This window comes from Crinia signifera, chromosome 5 (assembly GCF_055691185.1).
Source record: "Crinia signifera chromosome 5, ASM5569118v1, whole genome shotgun sequence".
NCBI classification, from domain to species: Eukaryota; Metazoa; Chordata; class Amphibia; order Anura; family Myobatrachidae; genus Crinia; species Crinia signifera.
In genome coordinates, this window is record NC_139221.1 from 220,425,941 (window position 1) to 220,441,420 (window position 15,480).

At 44.7% G+C, this 15,480-nt stretch overlaps 1 protein-coding gene and 2 pseudogenes across 1 annotated transcript in view; 2 read left to right on the forward strand and 1 right to left on the reverse strand.

The window, feature by feature from the left end:
- The window catches only part of CDCP1 (CUB domain containing protein 1), a 68,562-nt gene that overhangs the window by 29,371 nt on the left and 23,711 nt on the right, over positions 1–15,480 (forward strand). Inside the window, exons 3-4 of the mRNA XM_083188554.1 lie at positions 320–673; positions 12,976–13,323. Coding sequence (XP_083044680.1) covers positions 320–673; positions 12,976–13,323 — 702 coding nt within the window. The remainder of the gene's footprint in view (positions 1–319; positions 674–12,975; positions 13,324–15,480) is intronic.
- Positions 1,567–1,685, reverse strand: LOC146005946 (5S ribosomal RNA; annotated as a pseudogene).
- On the forward strand, positions 5,614–5,732 carry LOC146005947 (5S ribosomal RNA; annotated as a pseudogene).

Genomic DNA, 15,480 nt, shown 5'->3' on the forward strand with positions numbered 1-15,480 from the left:
GCCTGCATTTCAGCCCCCAGGGTGGCGAGGTGATGTCTGCAAAAGTCACTCGTTTGAGCATATAAACAGGAATTTCTGGTGGCATGCCAATAAGTTTGGTCTGTTTTAGCTGCTTAATTAGCATGATCAGTGCAAAAACCTCAATTGCATATTGCCCCGCGATCTCCCGTTGCTTTAGACCGGAGAATGGAAGCCACATAGCAATTGAATATGGTCCAATGAGTTTTAAATAGTTAAAACTCATTGATAAAAATGTCCTTTTGCAACCTTCTTGGTGACCCGCCATATTACTGATGTTTGTGTTTCCTTTTATGTCTAGACTGCCATTCTAACTTGTGCCCTTTGAATATAACCCTACAACCTTCAAGCTTGCCTGGTTTAAATCGGACGTTCTATTGGCACATTTCAGCCTCCCGGAACAGCGGTCTTATGCTTAGCTTTTCCACTCCATGGCTGAGACAGGTACATCCTTCAAGCACTTGTCCAGACTTGGTCAACTTCAAGATCAGCACTTTTGTGCTGGACACGCCCATCGACATAGGGACTTTCTGCAGGAATGGAACAGTTACTCGTATTAAAGTCCAAGAAAAAGGAGTTGTTGCACTGAGTCTGCCCTGGTATGAAAAGCTCACAAACCCTGGATTCAGCATAACAAACAGAACTTCCATCCAAAGTGTGTGATAAGTATATTCTTAATTACCTGTTTTAATATTGTACTAATTTAGCACCTAGATATAGATATTAGATAATGTAATATTAAATAAGGGTCTGGTTTATTAAGCAAATATGATCTGAACATCAACATGGCCACATTGTCCATAGCATATCAAAATTACAATTTCCTTGTAACTTTTCATTTAACCCTAATCTAGCTCTAACTGTATTTTAATAAGCTAACCCTAAAATGGGGGCAGACAATGTTGATATTGTGAACAAGAGAGGGGTTGAAGATCCGCACAGACTAACAATCTGTGTAATATTCAGTAGACCAACTTGAAGAACTACACGTCTTGATAAATTCTGGTAGTTTAAGGGGTTGGTGGTGCGCCCAGCGTTTAAATATCAATGGTTAGACACTGGGTTTTAGTTTGTCAGGAAGAGAGAACCGACAAAAAAAGAAAGAAAAACGCTTTTTGGGCGCACTCTTTTGTATATGATTAAATTAAATAATTAATACATAACTTTTATTTTAGACTTAATTTAAAATAGGGTGGCACAAAGGGTTACTTTAAATTCTAGATATTAAAATGTAGTGTGATCCTCGTACTAGTTTAGTTCAAGGAAAATTAGCAGATTGGTCACACCTTTAATATATCATTCAAGCACTGGTTTTTATCAGAGGTACAGTTACCAATGATAGTAGGCAGTGAAATGATTGGGTTATCCTCGAATGTATAACAAATAAATGCTTAATAGCGTCAGGTAATATACCTAAATTGGTAATATGAGGAGAAAAGAAAGTTACACAGCCTCAGTATGAAATTCTAATTTTTAATAAAACACTCACTCCAGCAGTCATTGTTACAGGTATTTTATTTGAAACGGCGGCTCCTACCCCCAATTATGATGTTGCCACACCTGGGCTTCCCTGGGGGTCTCCCACCTAGGTACTGACCTGGCCCTCCACTGCTTGGCTTCCAAGTTCGGAGAGGGTTTGGGCAGACCAGTGGGGTATGGTGGCAATATCTTAGGGTTCAATGTCCCATCAAATAGACCTGTTGGGCTGCAAGAGGGGATCACCTCACCAGGCGCAACAGGTGAATTTTAAGCAAACGAATTGTATATATGTGGACAAATATCAATTAAGGGATTACAATGTCCCTGACTAATTGGGCACTGGAACACTAAAAGTGATCCTAAATCGATAAATCGGTTATTGCTGTGGGTGTATTAATTAGATGGGGAAAGATGATCAGAAAAGGGGTAGCAGTTGGCTGCTTGCTGATGGCAGGATTTTAGGAATTGATATTTTTTTTTTGAAAGAATTATTTGAGTATATGGTCAAATGCGATAATTGCACCAATTAGGGTAATGCTACACACCAAGCGATGTTTAGAGGTGAAAATTCCACTGTTCCTGGTAATGTCAATACATATATGCGGAGATCGCTCTGTGTAGAGAAACACAACTATCCTGCTGCTGAGCGCAGTGATTGGGGAATTAATTAAAGTATGTAGTCAAATGCGATAATTATACCAATTAAGATAATGCCACACACCATACGATTGAGGATGTTTGGAGGTGATAATTACACTGTTATGCACTGTATAGTAGCAGATTCAGTTGCCAATGATGATCGAACACTCAGTAGCTGTACTTGAGAACGTGCATGGATAGATTGTTGCATACAAAGGAAACAATACGTAAGTGCAGAAATCACTCTGTATAGCGAACAAAAAGTGGACTTTCCAAACTTTTAAGGCGCAATCAGTCCAGATATTATCCGACCGTCAGAAGGCTCATTCAGTCTCTCTTGTCTGATTGATCCAGTGTTTCTCGGGGGAAATCAGAAACAATAACAACCATCAGTTAGATATAAATCAATAAGGGACGGTTTCAACTGCTGGTGAGGAAACGAAGAAATGTAAGTGGGCGTACCCTACTCACAGTGTGACAGGTGGTGTAAATACACGTAGCGGGTACTTGTCCTGCCGATAAGTCTTCTATGATCTCTTTCAGTAGGGATGGCAATGCATGTATATGTGGCGGGTATTGGTCCTGCTGATGGATTTTCTAGGATTTCCACTCAACCTCTCAGTGACGTATATGCCGTGTAGAATGAAAATAAACAACAATGTGTGACTCTATTTTTGGTGCACAAATTATTTAAAGTGTGTTTAGCACTAGAGTGTCTCCATAGGCGCACCTCACTCACTTAGAATCAGGGTGAGGTACACGTATAAAGGTTTCTTTTGTACTCAAAAAATATTTAGTGCAATTAAGGTGATAGGCGCACCTCACTCACTTGAAATCACCTATCACCTTAATTGCACTAAATATTTTTTGAGTACAAAAGAAACCTTTATACGTGTACCTCACCCTGATTCTAAGTGAGTGAGGTGCGCCTATGGAGACACTCTAGTGCTAAACACACTTTAAATAATTTGTGCACCAAAAATAGAGTCACACATTGTTGTTTATTTTCATTCTACACGGCATATACGTCACTGAGAGGTTGAGTGGAAATCCTAGAAAATCCATCAGCAGGACCAATACCCGCCACATATACATGCATTGCCATCCCTACTGAAAGAGATCATAGAAGACTTATCGGCAGGACAAGTACCCGCTACGTGTATTTACACCACCTGTCACACTGTGAGTAGGGTACGCCCACTTACATTTCTTCGTTTCCTCACCAGCAGTTGAAACCGTCCCTTATTGATTTATATCTAACTGATGGTTGTTATTGTTTCTGATTTCCCCCGAGAAACACTGGATCAATCAGACAAGAGAGACTGAATGAGCCTTCTGACGGTCGGATAATATCTGGACTGATTGCGCCTTAAAAGTTTGGAAAGTCCACTTTTTGTTTACTATTGTGTTTGGTTATTGGGTGATAACCGAGGATAAGTACGGACTAGAGGCCGCATTGCGCCATAGAAAGGTCATATCCTATATTTGTTTTTTTTATACTCTGTATAGCGAGACAGCTACACCGCTGCTAACTGCAGGGAGGGAGCGTCTCTCTAACCTGTTGCCGCGGCTGGCGTGGATCGAGTGGAAGTCCCGTGCTGAGGTTTCACATACGGAGCGGTGACCCGCTGACCGCTAGATGACGGCGCCGGGATGTTTGGATGTTTGGAGGTGATAATTACACTGTTATGCACTGTATAGTAGCAGAGTTAGTTGCCAATGATGATCGGACACTAAGTAGCTGTACTTGAGAACGTGCATGGATAGATTGTTGCATAAAAAGGAAACAATACGTAAGTGCAGAAATCACTCTGTATAACGAGACAGCTACCCCGCTGCTGACTGCAGGGAGGGAGCGTCTCTCTAACCTGTTGCCGCTGCCTGAGTTAGCGGCTGGCGTGGATCGAGTGGAAGTCCCGTGCTGAGGTTTCACATACGAAGCGGTGACCCGCTGACCGCTGGATGACGGTGCCGGGGTGAGGACCTGTTGCCGTCAGATCTGCTGCTTGGTTGCGCTGGTGCTCGCTGGTGAGCGTGTAGATAGGGGCATATAGGAGCCAAGGGCTGCCGCTGATGTCCTTACTTGATGGTCGGAGGAGTGGGAGGCTGGAACTTGCAGTTTGGACACGTGTTTCGCCTAACGGGCTTCTTCCTGCAGTGCCAAACTGCAAGTTCCAGCCTCCCACTCCTCCGACCATCAAGTAAGGACATCAGCGGCAGCCCTTGGCTCCTATATGCCCCTATCTACACGCTCACCAGCGAGCACCAGCGCAACCAAGCAGCAGATCTGACGGCAACAGGTCCTCACCCCGGCACCGTCATCCAGCGGTCAGCGGGTCACCGCTTCGTATGTGAAACCTCAGCACGGGACTTCCACTCGATCCACGCCAGCCGCTAACTCAGGCAGCGGCAACAGGTTAGAGAGACGCTCCCTCCCTGCAGTCAGCAGCGGGGTAGCTGTCTCGTTATACAGAGTGATTTCTGCACTTACGTATTGTTTCCTTTTTATGCAACAATCTATCCATGCACGTTCTCAAGTACAGCTACTTAGTGTCCGATCATCATTGGCAACTAACTCTGCTACTATACAGTGCATAACAGTGTAATTATCACCTCCAAACATCCAAACATCCCGGCGCCGTCATCTAGCGGTCAGCGGGTCACCGCTCCGTATGTGAAACCTCAGCACGGGACTTCCACTCGATCCACGCCAGCCGCGGCAACAGGTTAGAGAGACGCTCCCTCCCTGCAGTTAGCAGCGGTGTAGCTGTCTCGCTATACAGAGTGATTTCTGCACTTACGTATTGTTACCTTTGTATGCAACAATCTATCCATGCACGTTCTCAAGTACAGCTACTGAGTGTTCGATCATCATTGGCAACTGAATCTGCTACTATACAGTGCATAACAGTGTAATTATCACCTCCAAACATCCTCAATCGTATGGTGTGTGGCATTATCTTAATTGGTATAATTATCGCATTTGACTACATACTTTAATTAATTCCTCAATCACTGCGCTCAGCAGCAGGATAGTTGTGTTTCTCTACACAGAGCGATCTCCGCATATATGTATTGACATTACCAGGAACAGTGGAATTTTCACCTCTAAACATCGCCTGGTGTGTAGCATTACCCTAATTGGTGCAATTATCGCATTTGACCATATACTCAAATAATTCTTTCAAAAAAAATATCAATTCCTAAAATCCTGCCATCAGCAAGCAGCCAACTGCTACCCCTTTTCTGATCATCTTTCCCCATCTAATTAATACACCCACAGCAATAACCGATTTATCGATTTAGGATCACTTTTAGTGTTCCAGTGCCCAATTAGTCAGGGACATTGTAATCCCTTAATTGATATTTGTCCACATATATACAATTCGTTTGCTTAAAATTCACCTGTTGCGCCTGGTGAGGTGATCCCCTCTTGCAGCCCAACAGGTCTATTTGATGGGACATTGAACCCTAAGATATTGCCACCATACCCCACTGGTCTGCCCAAACCCTCTCCGAACTTGGAAGCCAAGCAGTGGAGGGCCAGGTCAGTACCTAGGTGGGAGACCCCCAGGGAAGCCCAGGTGTGGCAACATCATAATTGGGGGTAGGAGCCGCCGTTTCAAATAAAATACCTGTAACAATGACTGCTGGAGTGAGTGTTTTATTAAAAATTAGAATTTCATACTGAGGCTGTGTAACTTTCTTTTCTCCTCATATTACCAATTTAGGTATATTACCTGACGCTATTAAGCATTTATTTGTTATACATTCGAGGAGAACCCAATCATTTCACTGCCTACTATCATTGGTAACTGTACCTCTGATAAAAACCAGTGCTTGAATGATATATTAAAGGTGTGACCAATCTGCTAATTTTCCTTGAACTAAACTAGTACGAGGATCACACTACATTTTAATATCTAGAATTTAAAGTAACCCTTTGTGCCACCCTATTTTAAATTAAGTCTAAAATAAAAGTTATGTATTAATTATTTAATTTAATCATATACAAAAGAGTGCGCCCAAAAAGCGTTTTTCTTTCTTTTTTTGTCGGTTCTCTCTTCCTGACAAACTAAAACCCAGTGTCTAATGTTGATATTGTGACAATGGGAATGCCAACATGTTAGTCTGGCTGTGTGTATATTTGCATAGATGTATTTTTTATGTATAATACACAAAAAAAATATAATAATTTATATACAATTTAAGAGGTTTTTAGGTACTTATATGTTAGTTGGGTGCCCGTTACGTAGTTTGTGTAGTGGTGTATTGAGAAAACCAATACACCACTATGCTGGCTACATAAACTACGTAACTTACGCAAATGACGTAAGTTACGCAAATTACGTAACTGGAGCCCTGCTAACATATAAAGGGTCATATGGCCACTATCCACGTCCTAACCCCACTATGCACGCAGGCGTGGAGTTAATTTTATAAAGTGTAGCGAGCCACCGAGCCCGAAGCGCGGCGAGCGTAGCGAGCCCCGCCAGGGGACGCATATCTGCATCCCCTGGCGGGGCTTGCTGCGCTCGCCACACTTCGGGCTCGGTGGGTCGCTGCACTCGCCACACTTTATAAAGTTAACTCCACGCCGATGTGGATAGTGGCCATATGATTGTGTGTTTGTGTGTGTATCATACTTACCATCCACATCCACGATGTCCCTTGTGTGGCTCCGGCACTCGGCTCCCCGCAGTCCCGGGCACCATTCCACTCCTGGATGGACGCTATTAGCGTAGTGCCGCTGGGGGAGCTGGGAAACCATGTGATGCTCCCTCAGCGGTGACTACGCTAATTCGCCGCCATTCCCCAATGGATGGCCGAGATTAGCCAGCCGCCCGGCAATGGCTACGCTGATAACGTAGCCAAAGCTACGTTGTTAGCGTAGCGTAGCTGGGCGCCCGGCTAACATATAAGTACCGTTTTTTATTATATAAATGGGTACTTATGTAATATCTGGGCTCCCGTTTTTCTTATGAGACCGCGTCCCCTCGCGGGGCTCGCTGTGCTCGCCACGCTTCGGGCACAGTGGCTCGCTGCGCTCGCCACACTATATAAAATCAACTCCATGCGTAGTTGGATAGTAGGGGTATGAAAAAATGGGGTTTATTTAACATGGGAGCAAAGATTAACTGGTAGACTTTATTGGTATACCCATTGCAACTTTGTTTAATCTTTATTGCGATAAAATAGAAAATTTAGCAGCTTGTGACAAATGTACAACAACAATGTATATATAACAGCTGGTCTGTGAATGTCACTGTATTTTCCACAACTGCTTAATAAAATTGTTTATTAAAAAAAAAAAACATGGGAGCCCAGATAATACATAAGTACCTATAAATGTATTCAACAGTTATGATATAGGTATTGTTGAAAGGTTCACATTGAACAATATCGGCTTCAGCAGGAATTGGGGGGTTATGGTTAGGCTACTGGAGGAAAGTTTAGGATTAGGTGCTCAGTAGAGGGTTAGGGATATATACCCCACCGGAATCGCTGCTGGAAGTTATCAGGACATTAGGTGGAGTGGTCTGCACTTTGTGTTTCGGGTACAGTATGATTTGCCGGCAGCCGGTATCCCGGAGGTCACAATGCCAAGAGCAGTATCCCTGCCACCGGAATGCCGGAAGAGGAGGGGCGCACAAAGCGCCCTTTGCGTGCTCACTGCGCTCAACACACTGTGGGCATGGTGGCTCGCTTTGCTCTGTGCAAGGTTATATTCCCCCTCTATGGGGTTTGTGGATCCCCACAAGGGAGAATAGAGCTTGTTCACCAGGATGCCTTATGGTGGTAATATCAGCAGTTGAGATTTTGGTACCAGAATTGTGACCGCCAACAACCCAAATGTCGGCATATATACTAAACCTGTGTTTCATCTCATTCATCTGTATGTCTGTATTGTGGTGCCCATCCTCCTTTCCATTTGTATGTCCTGCATTGTGCTTTCCGTGTAATGTCCCATATTGTACTGTATTATCAGCCTTACATTCTACCCCCTCAAATTTGTATGTCATGTATTCTGCTCATTCCCTCCCTGCATCTGTATGTCCTCTAAGTTGAACCACTCTTTCCTGTGTTTTTATATTCACCCGTTAGTGAATGTTTTAGATTGCCTTTTGTCCTTTTCCCCATGTTTTGTATTATCCCCCTATATCCTCTTCCCCTCTCTTTGTCTAGTTTTATCTTACCAGCACCCCCACTCCTTTCCATTAAATTGACCACTACCTTCTCCTGCCCTATGTTCTGCCACTCCTATAAGTTCTGACTGGTACAAGCAACATTGGAGACAGCTGTGGCACTGTGGGAGGAGGATCTGGCCCATTGAAATACACTCCTGGGTGGGCAGTAAGTACCAGTGCACAAAATAATAGAAATGCCTAGATAAATGGAAAGTCCTCACCCATAATAGTCGTAGAAAGAGATGGCTTAGATAATTCTAGGGTGGGAAGAGTCTTTAACATAAGAAAACATGGAGAACAGTCAGGTCACATTAGTGTCTTGGCCGGAAAGGAGAGGTATCGGGCTTCTTCTTGGATCCTCACACATCTTGCCATGAGGCCCCATGGGTGGCCGAAGCAGGGAGCTGTAGGTCAGGAATATTGGAGTCCCAGTCAGGGGGCACAAGGCTAGACAGACCAAGGTTGGAGCAAAACATGGGCAGATCTGAGGGACTTGTCCAGGACATGCAGTTTCCTGGCAGACGAAACCTGTAGGGTAAACGGGAAGCCCCAGCGTTACTTAATCTGACGTTTGTGGAGCTCCTCAGTAAGTGGCATGAGATCTTTCCACTGCTGGAGGGTGTACCAGGATAAATCTTGGTATACTTGTATCAATGACCCTTTGAAGTCAATGCCGTCCAGTTGATGAACTTTTCACATTATATTGTCCTTTTGGGCAAAGTAGTGCAAGCGACATATAACACCACGCGGGCGATCAGAAGCCAAGCCTCTAGGTTTAAGGGGACGGTGAGCGCGATCGAATGTGATACGATTGCTGGGGTCATTGCCAAGAATCTCAATGAAAATCTTTGTGAGGGTGTCTTCTAGACCTCCATAGAGGATCTCTTTAGGTAGACCTCTATCCCAAATATTTTTTTTCCTCACTCGGTTGTTCAGGTCTACCATCCATGTTTGCAGCACCTTGATCTCTGCTGACTGAGCCTTTATAACGTCATTCAGGGAGCGTAGAAAAATGACAGCGGAGTCATGGTGTTCTTCTAAGGTGGAGACACGGTCAGATAGTTGTGCTACATCGTGCCTTATAGTAGCCATTTCCCTCCTAATTGTATCTTGCAGGTCTTGTTTTGTGGGGAGGTTTTTCATAAAAACAAGGTTATCCTGGAGATCTTTGTTCCCCGTGGGATGTTCGGGGGTCAGGTTCACCTTATGTGAAGACGAGAAGAAATCCAGGGTAGAGGAGGAGGAGCTGAGCACACAATCTTCAGTCTGCTTGAAGGGGGTGGGTTGTAGGAAAGGCCTCATATCTGTTTGGGACATGGTTTCTTTTAAAGGAGTACCGGTATCTTTTGGAGGAGACTTCTTGTTCCTGACCATACTGAATTCGGAAAGATCAATAGCGGGGAAATACAAGTGGCAGAGGAGCTTTTAATCAACACATGCTTGAGAGGCTGGTGCTGGTCCTTAGTACGGTGACCCCAGGTGGATAGGCATTAACAGGCCATTAAATGGCTATCCGTGGCATTTACAATGTGCAGAAGCAAACCGTGTTAGGGTACACGAGAGGACGTGGGGCAGGGAGAATCACATCACAATAGCTGCATGGCAGTGCCATGTGTCCAAATAGGATGTAAGCCACTGACGTGTCATAATGAAAGCTTGTAATGCTAGTATATCAAAATAGCAGCAGAGGGAGATAAGATGAAGTGTGTTTTTTTGTTTTAATAATTTTTTATATATATATATATTTTAAATATTATTTTATTTATTTTTTCCTCAAGGGAGAGATGGGAGTGTCAATGACACCCTAATCAGGCTGTCTGTCTGTTCTCTGGCTGCACACACTATCACAGTAAGGGCTGGTTCCCTATCAGAGGTATAGGCACTGCAACCAAGATGGCTACCGTAAGCTGAAAGGAGGAGGACATTACTGTCACACATCAGCCGCTGCTTCCACTCAGCTGGAAGGGGTACTTGTGTAGCTTCACGGCACCACCTCTATGCTACGCTATGTTTGAATTCTATCAGCTGTACGCCCAATGGCTGCCTTACTTCTCTAAGCTATGTTATCAGCGTAGCACCGACAGCAGCGCTGCGCTGTTTGTTTGAAGCTACGTTATCAGCATAGTCCTTACTGCTGTAGCTAATTTGAAGCTACGTTATCAGCGTAGCTCATAGGCTGCCTTACTTGTGTAGTTTCACGGCGGCAGCTTGAACTACGTTGTCAGCGTAGTGACTCCGCGGCAGCCCAGCGCTGCCAGGTCATTGTGTTCCACAGAGAAATAGACAGCCCGGCACACCGCTAACAAAGGGGGCATCTGAAGGGTGCGTCTAGTACTTAGACGCTATAGCGTCTAAGTACAGCACCGACAAACCGCTAACAAAAGGGCGCGTCTAAAATTTAGATGCTCTGCAAACTGCTAACAAGGGTGCATCTAAATTTAGACGCTAGAGCAGGCATGTCCAACCTGCGGCCCTCCAGATGTGCTAAAACTACACATCCCAGCATGCATTGCCATCATTCTAGCATTCCCTAATAGCCAAATTGTGGCAAGGCATGCTGGGATGTGTAGTTTTAGCACATCTGGAGGGCCGCAGGTTGGACATGCCTGCGCTAGAGCGTCTAAATTTTAGTCGGGTATAGGGGTGCAGCATTATTCCAAAAAAATGTGAAAAACACTGGTAAACCTAACAGCTGTCGACCTTGTTTATTCCACTATCCTTGCCAGCTTGAAGCGTGGCGAGCGGATGCAGTATGCGGCCTACCGACCTTTTCATACCCCCACTATCCACGTTGGCATGGAGTTGATTTTATAAAGTGTGGCGAGCGGACGTGGGTAACTTCACATGTATTCTGCATCCCCTTGCGGTGCTCGCTGCACTCGCCACGCTTCGGGCTCGGAGGCTCGCTGCACTCACCACACTTTATAAGTCCAACTCCACGCCAACGTGGAGTGTGGGGGTATGAAAAGGTCGGTAGGGTGCGTACTGCGTCTCCTCGCGGGGCTCGCTGCGCTCGCCACGCTTCGAGATGGTGGGGGTGTTTCAGGGTGCCCATTGGGGCTGGTCTGTGTGTCAGCCAGGAATGTGTGGCTCTGCAGAAATGCCACCGACTCCTCCTCCATCTGTGGCAGGTTGAACAGTGTCAGCTTTTCAGCAGCCATGACTGAAATATGTCTGACTCTCAGGGAATCTAACAGCTGACTGACTACGCTAACTGCGTACCGCTCAATCTACCAGCTGACTGACTATGATACACTGTCCGCGGGAACACTATGCTGTATCTGACAGGCTGAACACGCTACATAACTGCTGCGCTAACGACTGGCTACGCTGACTAAACTGGTCGACAGCACACTATTTATGACTGACTACGCTAGTCGAGGGAACACTATGCCGTTTTTTACAGGGACGCTACGTTATAGTTGCAGGAACACTGCGTTGGTATTGACAGGGACGCTTACACGACTACAGGGACGCTACGTTATCAGCGTAGTGCCGGCAGCAGCTCTACACTAACCCGATTCTGAAAGGGACACTATGCTAACATAACTGGTGCCGTGAAACTACACAAGTACCCTGGAGGGAGATCCAAGTTTAGTGGTCCCTGGCTGGGGTCCCCTTACCTCACAGGGACCAGGCCAGCCTTGGTACTGCTCCGGGGTGCTGCCAATGACCAGGATCTGGCTCGCGAAGCTCAAGAGGCGGGTGTGGGGTGAAATATAGGGCCCAGCTGCACTTGTGGGGAAGGCCGCAACCTGCAGGGAAGGATTTCTCTGTCCCCCGGCTCCATAGCGCATTCCACTTCGTGCAGCAAGGTGCACACTAGGCTGTAGTGTGGAATGTAGCTTGGAGGGGTCCAGAATTTGGGCGAAAACCCTAGGTTATAGGGGCTGGCACAGGGGCACTCCTCTACTTTTTGGCACGGCCAGCCCCCCTCATGCCTAGATAAAATAGGGATATTCAGCATACTGAAAGCAAAGAATTAAACACAGGTGTGTCTTGGGCATTTTCAAAGCAAGTAACCTCTTCAGAGCAATAGAAATGCTAGACCACTGCCTTGGTTGCCCAAAATTACTGAGTAGGCTGGCTCAAAGAAAAATCACTGCAAAGGGATCCAGTGGTTCTGTGGTGCTCCTGGTATAGTCTGGGTGAAGTGGTTATCTTAGAAGAAAAGGTCCATGCACTCCACTACTTAATGCAACTTAATGTTACAAAGGAATCATGTTCACCCTATGTTACAGCATTTATTTCCAGATTGTTAGAGTGTATCCCAGGATTATTATGGCCACATATCCATGCAGCAGTAATTTTATAAGCATGATTGTGATGATATCAATGTGTCATATCCTTCTCTCAGATCTGAACCCATTAGAGCAGGGAATTTCTGGAATAAAGCCCTGCTTTATTTTTATACAGCAATTTAGATTTCAGTTTGATCACACCCCACCCAAATCAAACTCTCTGCATGTTACATCTGCCCCACCTGCAGTGCAGCATGGTGTTGCCCATTTTAAGATCAATTTTGTCCTGTGACCAGGTCTGAATTAGGCCCATTGTCTTGAAAAAGTTAGACAGGATTGGTATTTACAGAATAATGCATATGTGCAGAGCACCTCCCAGGCCCAGTGCTGATGCCTGTATCTTTTCACAGGACTGGGCATTGTTGAATCCACCTTCCAGCAGGAGACCCTTGTAAATCTACTATCTGCAAATTATCCAGCTGCATTTCCCGGTAATGAAAAAGTGACTTGGAAGTTCAATTTACCTACTGCCCATGCAGCCAGTGTTGAGTTTGTGAATTATACCACGCCCAAGTGTGTGAAAAATGAGGTGAATGTAGAGTATTACCTTCCGAAGACATCACTGCTAAAACTCAGTGACAAGCAGCATGCAAACATCCAGAATAACTTCAACTTCTCCTTGCAAAACTGTGACGTAGACAAAGGCTACCCTGGTCTCACCTTGAACTTTACTGTCACCATTCAGAAAAGCCAAGGAGGTAAGTTTCTTAATGGTATTTATTGAAAATAAATAAATAAATATATCATCTATCTATCTGTCGCTATACTAGTGTGTGTAATAGGGCTTACTAGTGTGTGTGTGTGTATGTATGTATGTATATATATGAGAAAGTACAGCACTCCAATTGTAAAACAGTGCTTAGGCGGGTGCCCACTCGCAGGGCTTGCATACAGATGAAAAGAAGAGCAGCACTCCGTCCAAATAGCTTCAAAAAGTTTTAATCCTCCAATATATTATATATATATAATATATACCTCGGTTGGCAATTACAGGTCAAATGTTTCCTGTAGTTCTTAACCAGGTTTGCACACACTGTAGTCGGTATTTTGGCCCACTCTTCCATGCAGAGCTGCTCTAGATAGTATAATTTGGCCCCAGTAGCGCACGCAGGGGGGGTTTCTGAGTACCCAGAAACCCCCCAGGAATCTAAGGGCCCTAGTCTGAAAGCTGAGGGTCCCCTCTTTCCATAGGTATAAGAATTTTAAAAATCAGCCCTGGGGAACTGGAGATATCTGACTTCAAAGGAATGGTCCCCATCCAAGCCTGTCAATTGCTTTTCCCAGTCAGATATTTCAGGTTTTGTCTGACTTAGAGTTTTTCTGAGGATATATTCCATCCATCTCCCACCATCTGTGCAGTAAAGGGGTAATTAGTGGAAATTACTGATCCAGGCCCTACATGCTGAGCGGTTGATCTAATACCCCCTACCACCCGCGGGACATCAAAGCTTCCCCCGCCCCTACCACTGGAGGATTGGTAGGGGCCCCAATACATTGCTATGCCCAGGGGTCTACACTGCTGTTAAATAAATATATATATATATAAAAAAAAGAAAAATACCCAGCGCAAATCAGTCCCAAAGTGTCCAAAATATCAGGCTAAGTCCATAATCTTCCCATATGTGCGCAGCTTCAAAATAGGGATCCAACCACGGCTCCCACGGAGTATGCTTGTAAAGGAAAAAGAAATTGAAGCGCACCAGTCAGCAACAGGTAGGTACAATTTTTACTGATATACAGCTGACAAACATAGGTAAAAACATATAGGAATAAAAACTTCCCAAATGGAAAAGGCGGTACAGCAATACCAGGTGTCGATGGAAACCGGACAGCAGTGATCAGTTGCGGACGGACCTGGTATTGCTGTACCGCCTTTTCCCTTTGGGAAGTTTTTATTCCTATATGTTTTTACCTATGTTTGTCAGCTGTATATCAGTATAAATTGTACCTACCTGTTGCTGACTGGTGCGCTACAATTTCTTTTTATTAGCGCACCCTGAAAACCCCCCATTTTCTCCATATATATATATATATATATATATATATACAGGTAATCCTGGCACTCAATCCAAACAGTCAAAGACTTGGTTGTCCCTCTGTCCTTGCACGGCGGCAGGAAATGTAGGTAATATGCAATAGAGGTCTTGTCTTGATAAAGGGCGACCAGCCCGAAACGTTGACTCACTACTACTTGTGTCAGTTGTGATCATTATTGCCAGTCTGCCGCCGTGCAGCGAGAAAATCTTGTGAGTGACCTCTATTGCATATTACATATATATATATATATATATATATATATATATATTATTATTATTATTATTATTTATATACATTTGGTCTATCTATAATACTTTAACTGACTCGGCATATACTGGGTCACCTAAGTGTCCATCTCCGTGCTTTGCTCTGCCCCTCTCTGGAAACCCCCTTCTGAAAATCCTGCGTTTGCCCCTGGGGCCCCCCTCCACCACTCCAACACAGCAGTAGGTGACGGGGAGGCCGAATATGACAGGGGAAGCAGTGGGCCCCTTAATCCACAGGGGTCCCGGTGCACTGCACCAATGATAGTTCAGCCTCTGTGTGTCTCGAATGCAGTGGCTATTCCAGGAGGAATACATTCATGTCTGTGAAACTGGAGGACAAAAAGAAGCTGTTTACAAGTGTGCACCTTGAAGCAGAGAGGGGGACAGCAAGGACTGGGGGATGGGGAATTTACCCAAATTTGGCTTTTGACTTGGAGGTGGTATCACCAATAGAGATAATGACAATATAAATAGTTGATTTATGTATAATAGTTATTAAGAAGTGAGGTTTGAATATTGCATGTTTTTTTTTTCCTTTAAATAAATGCTTCT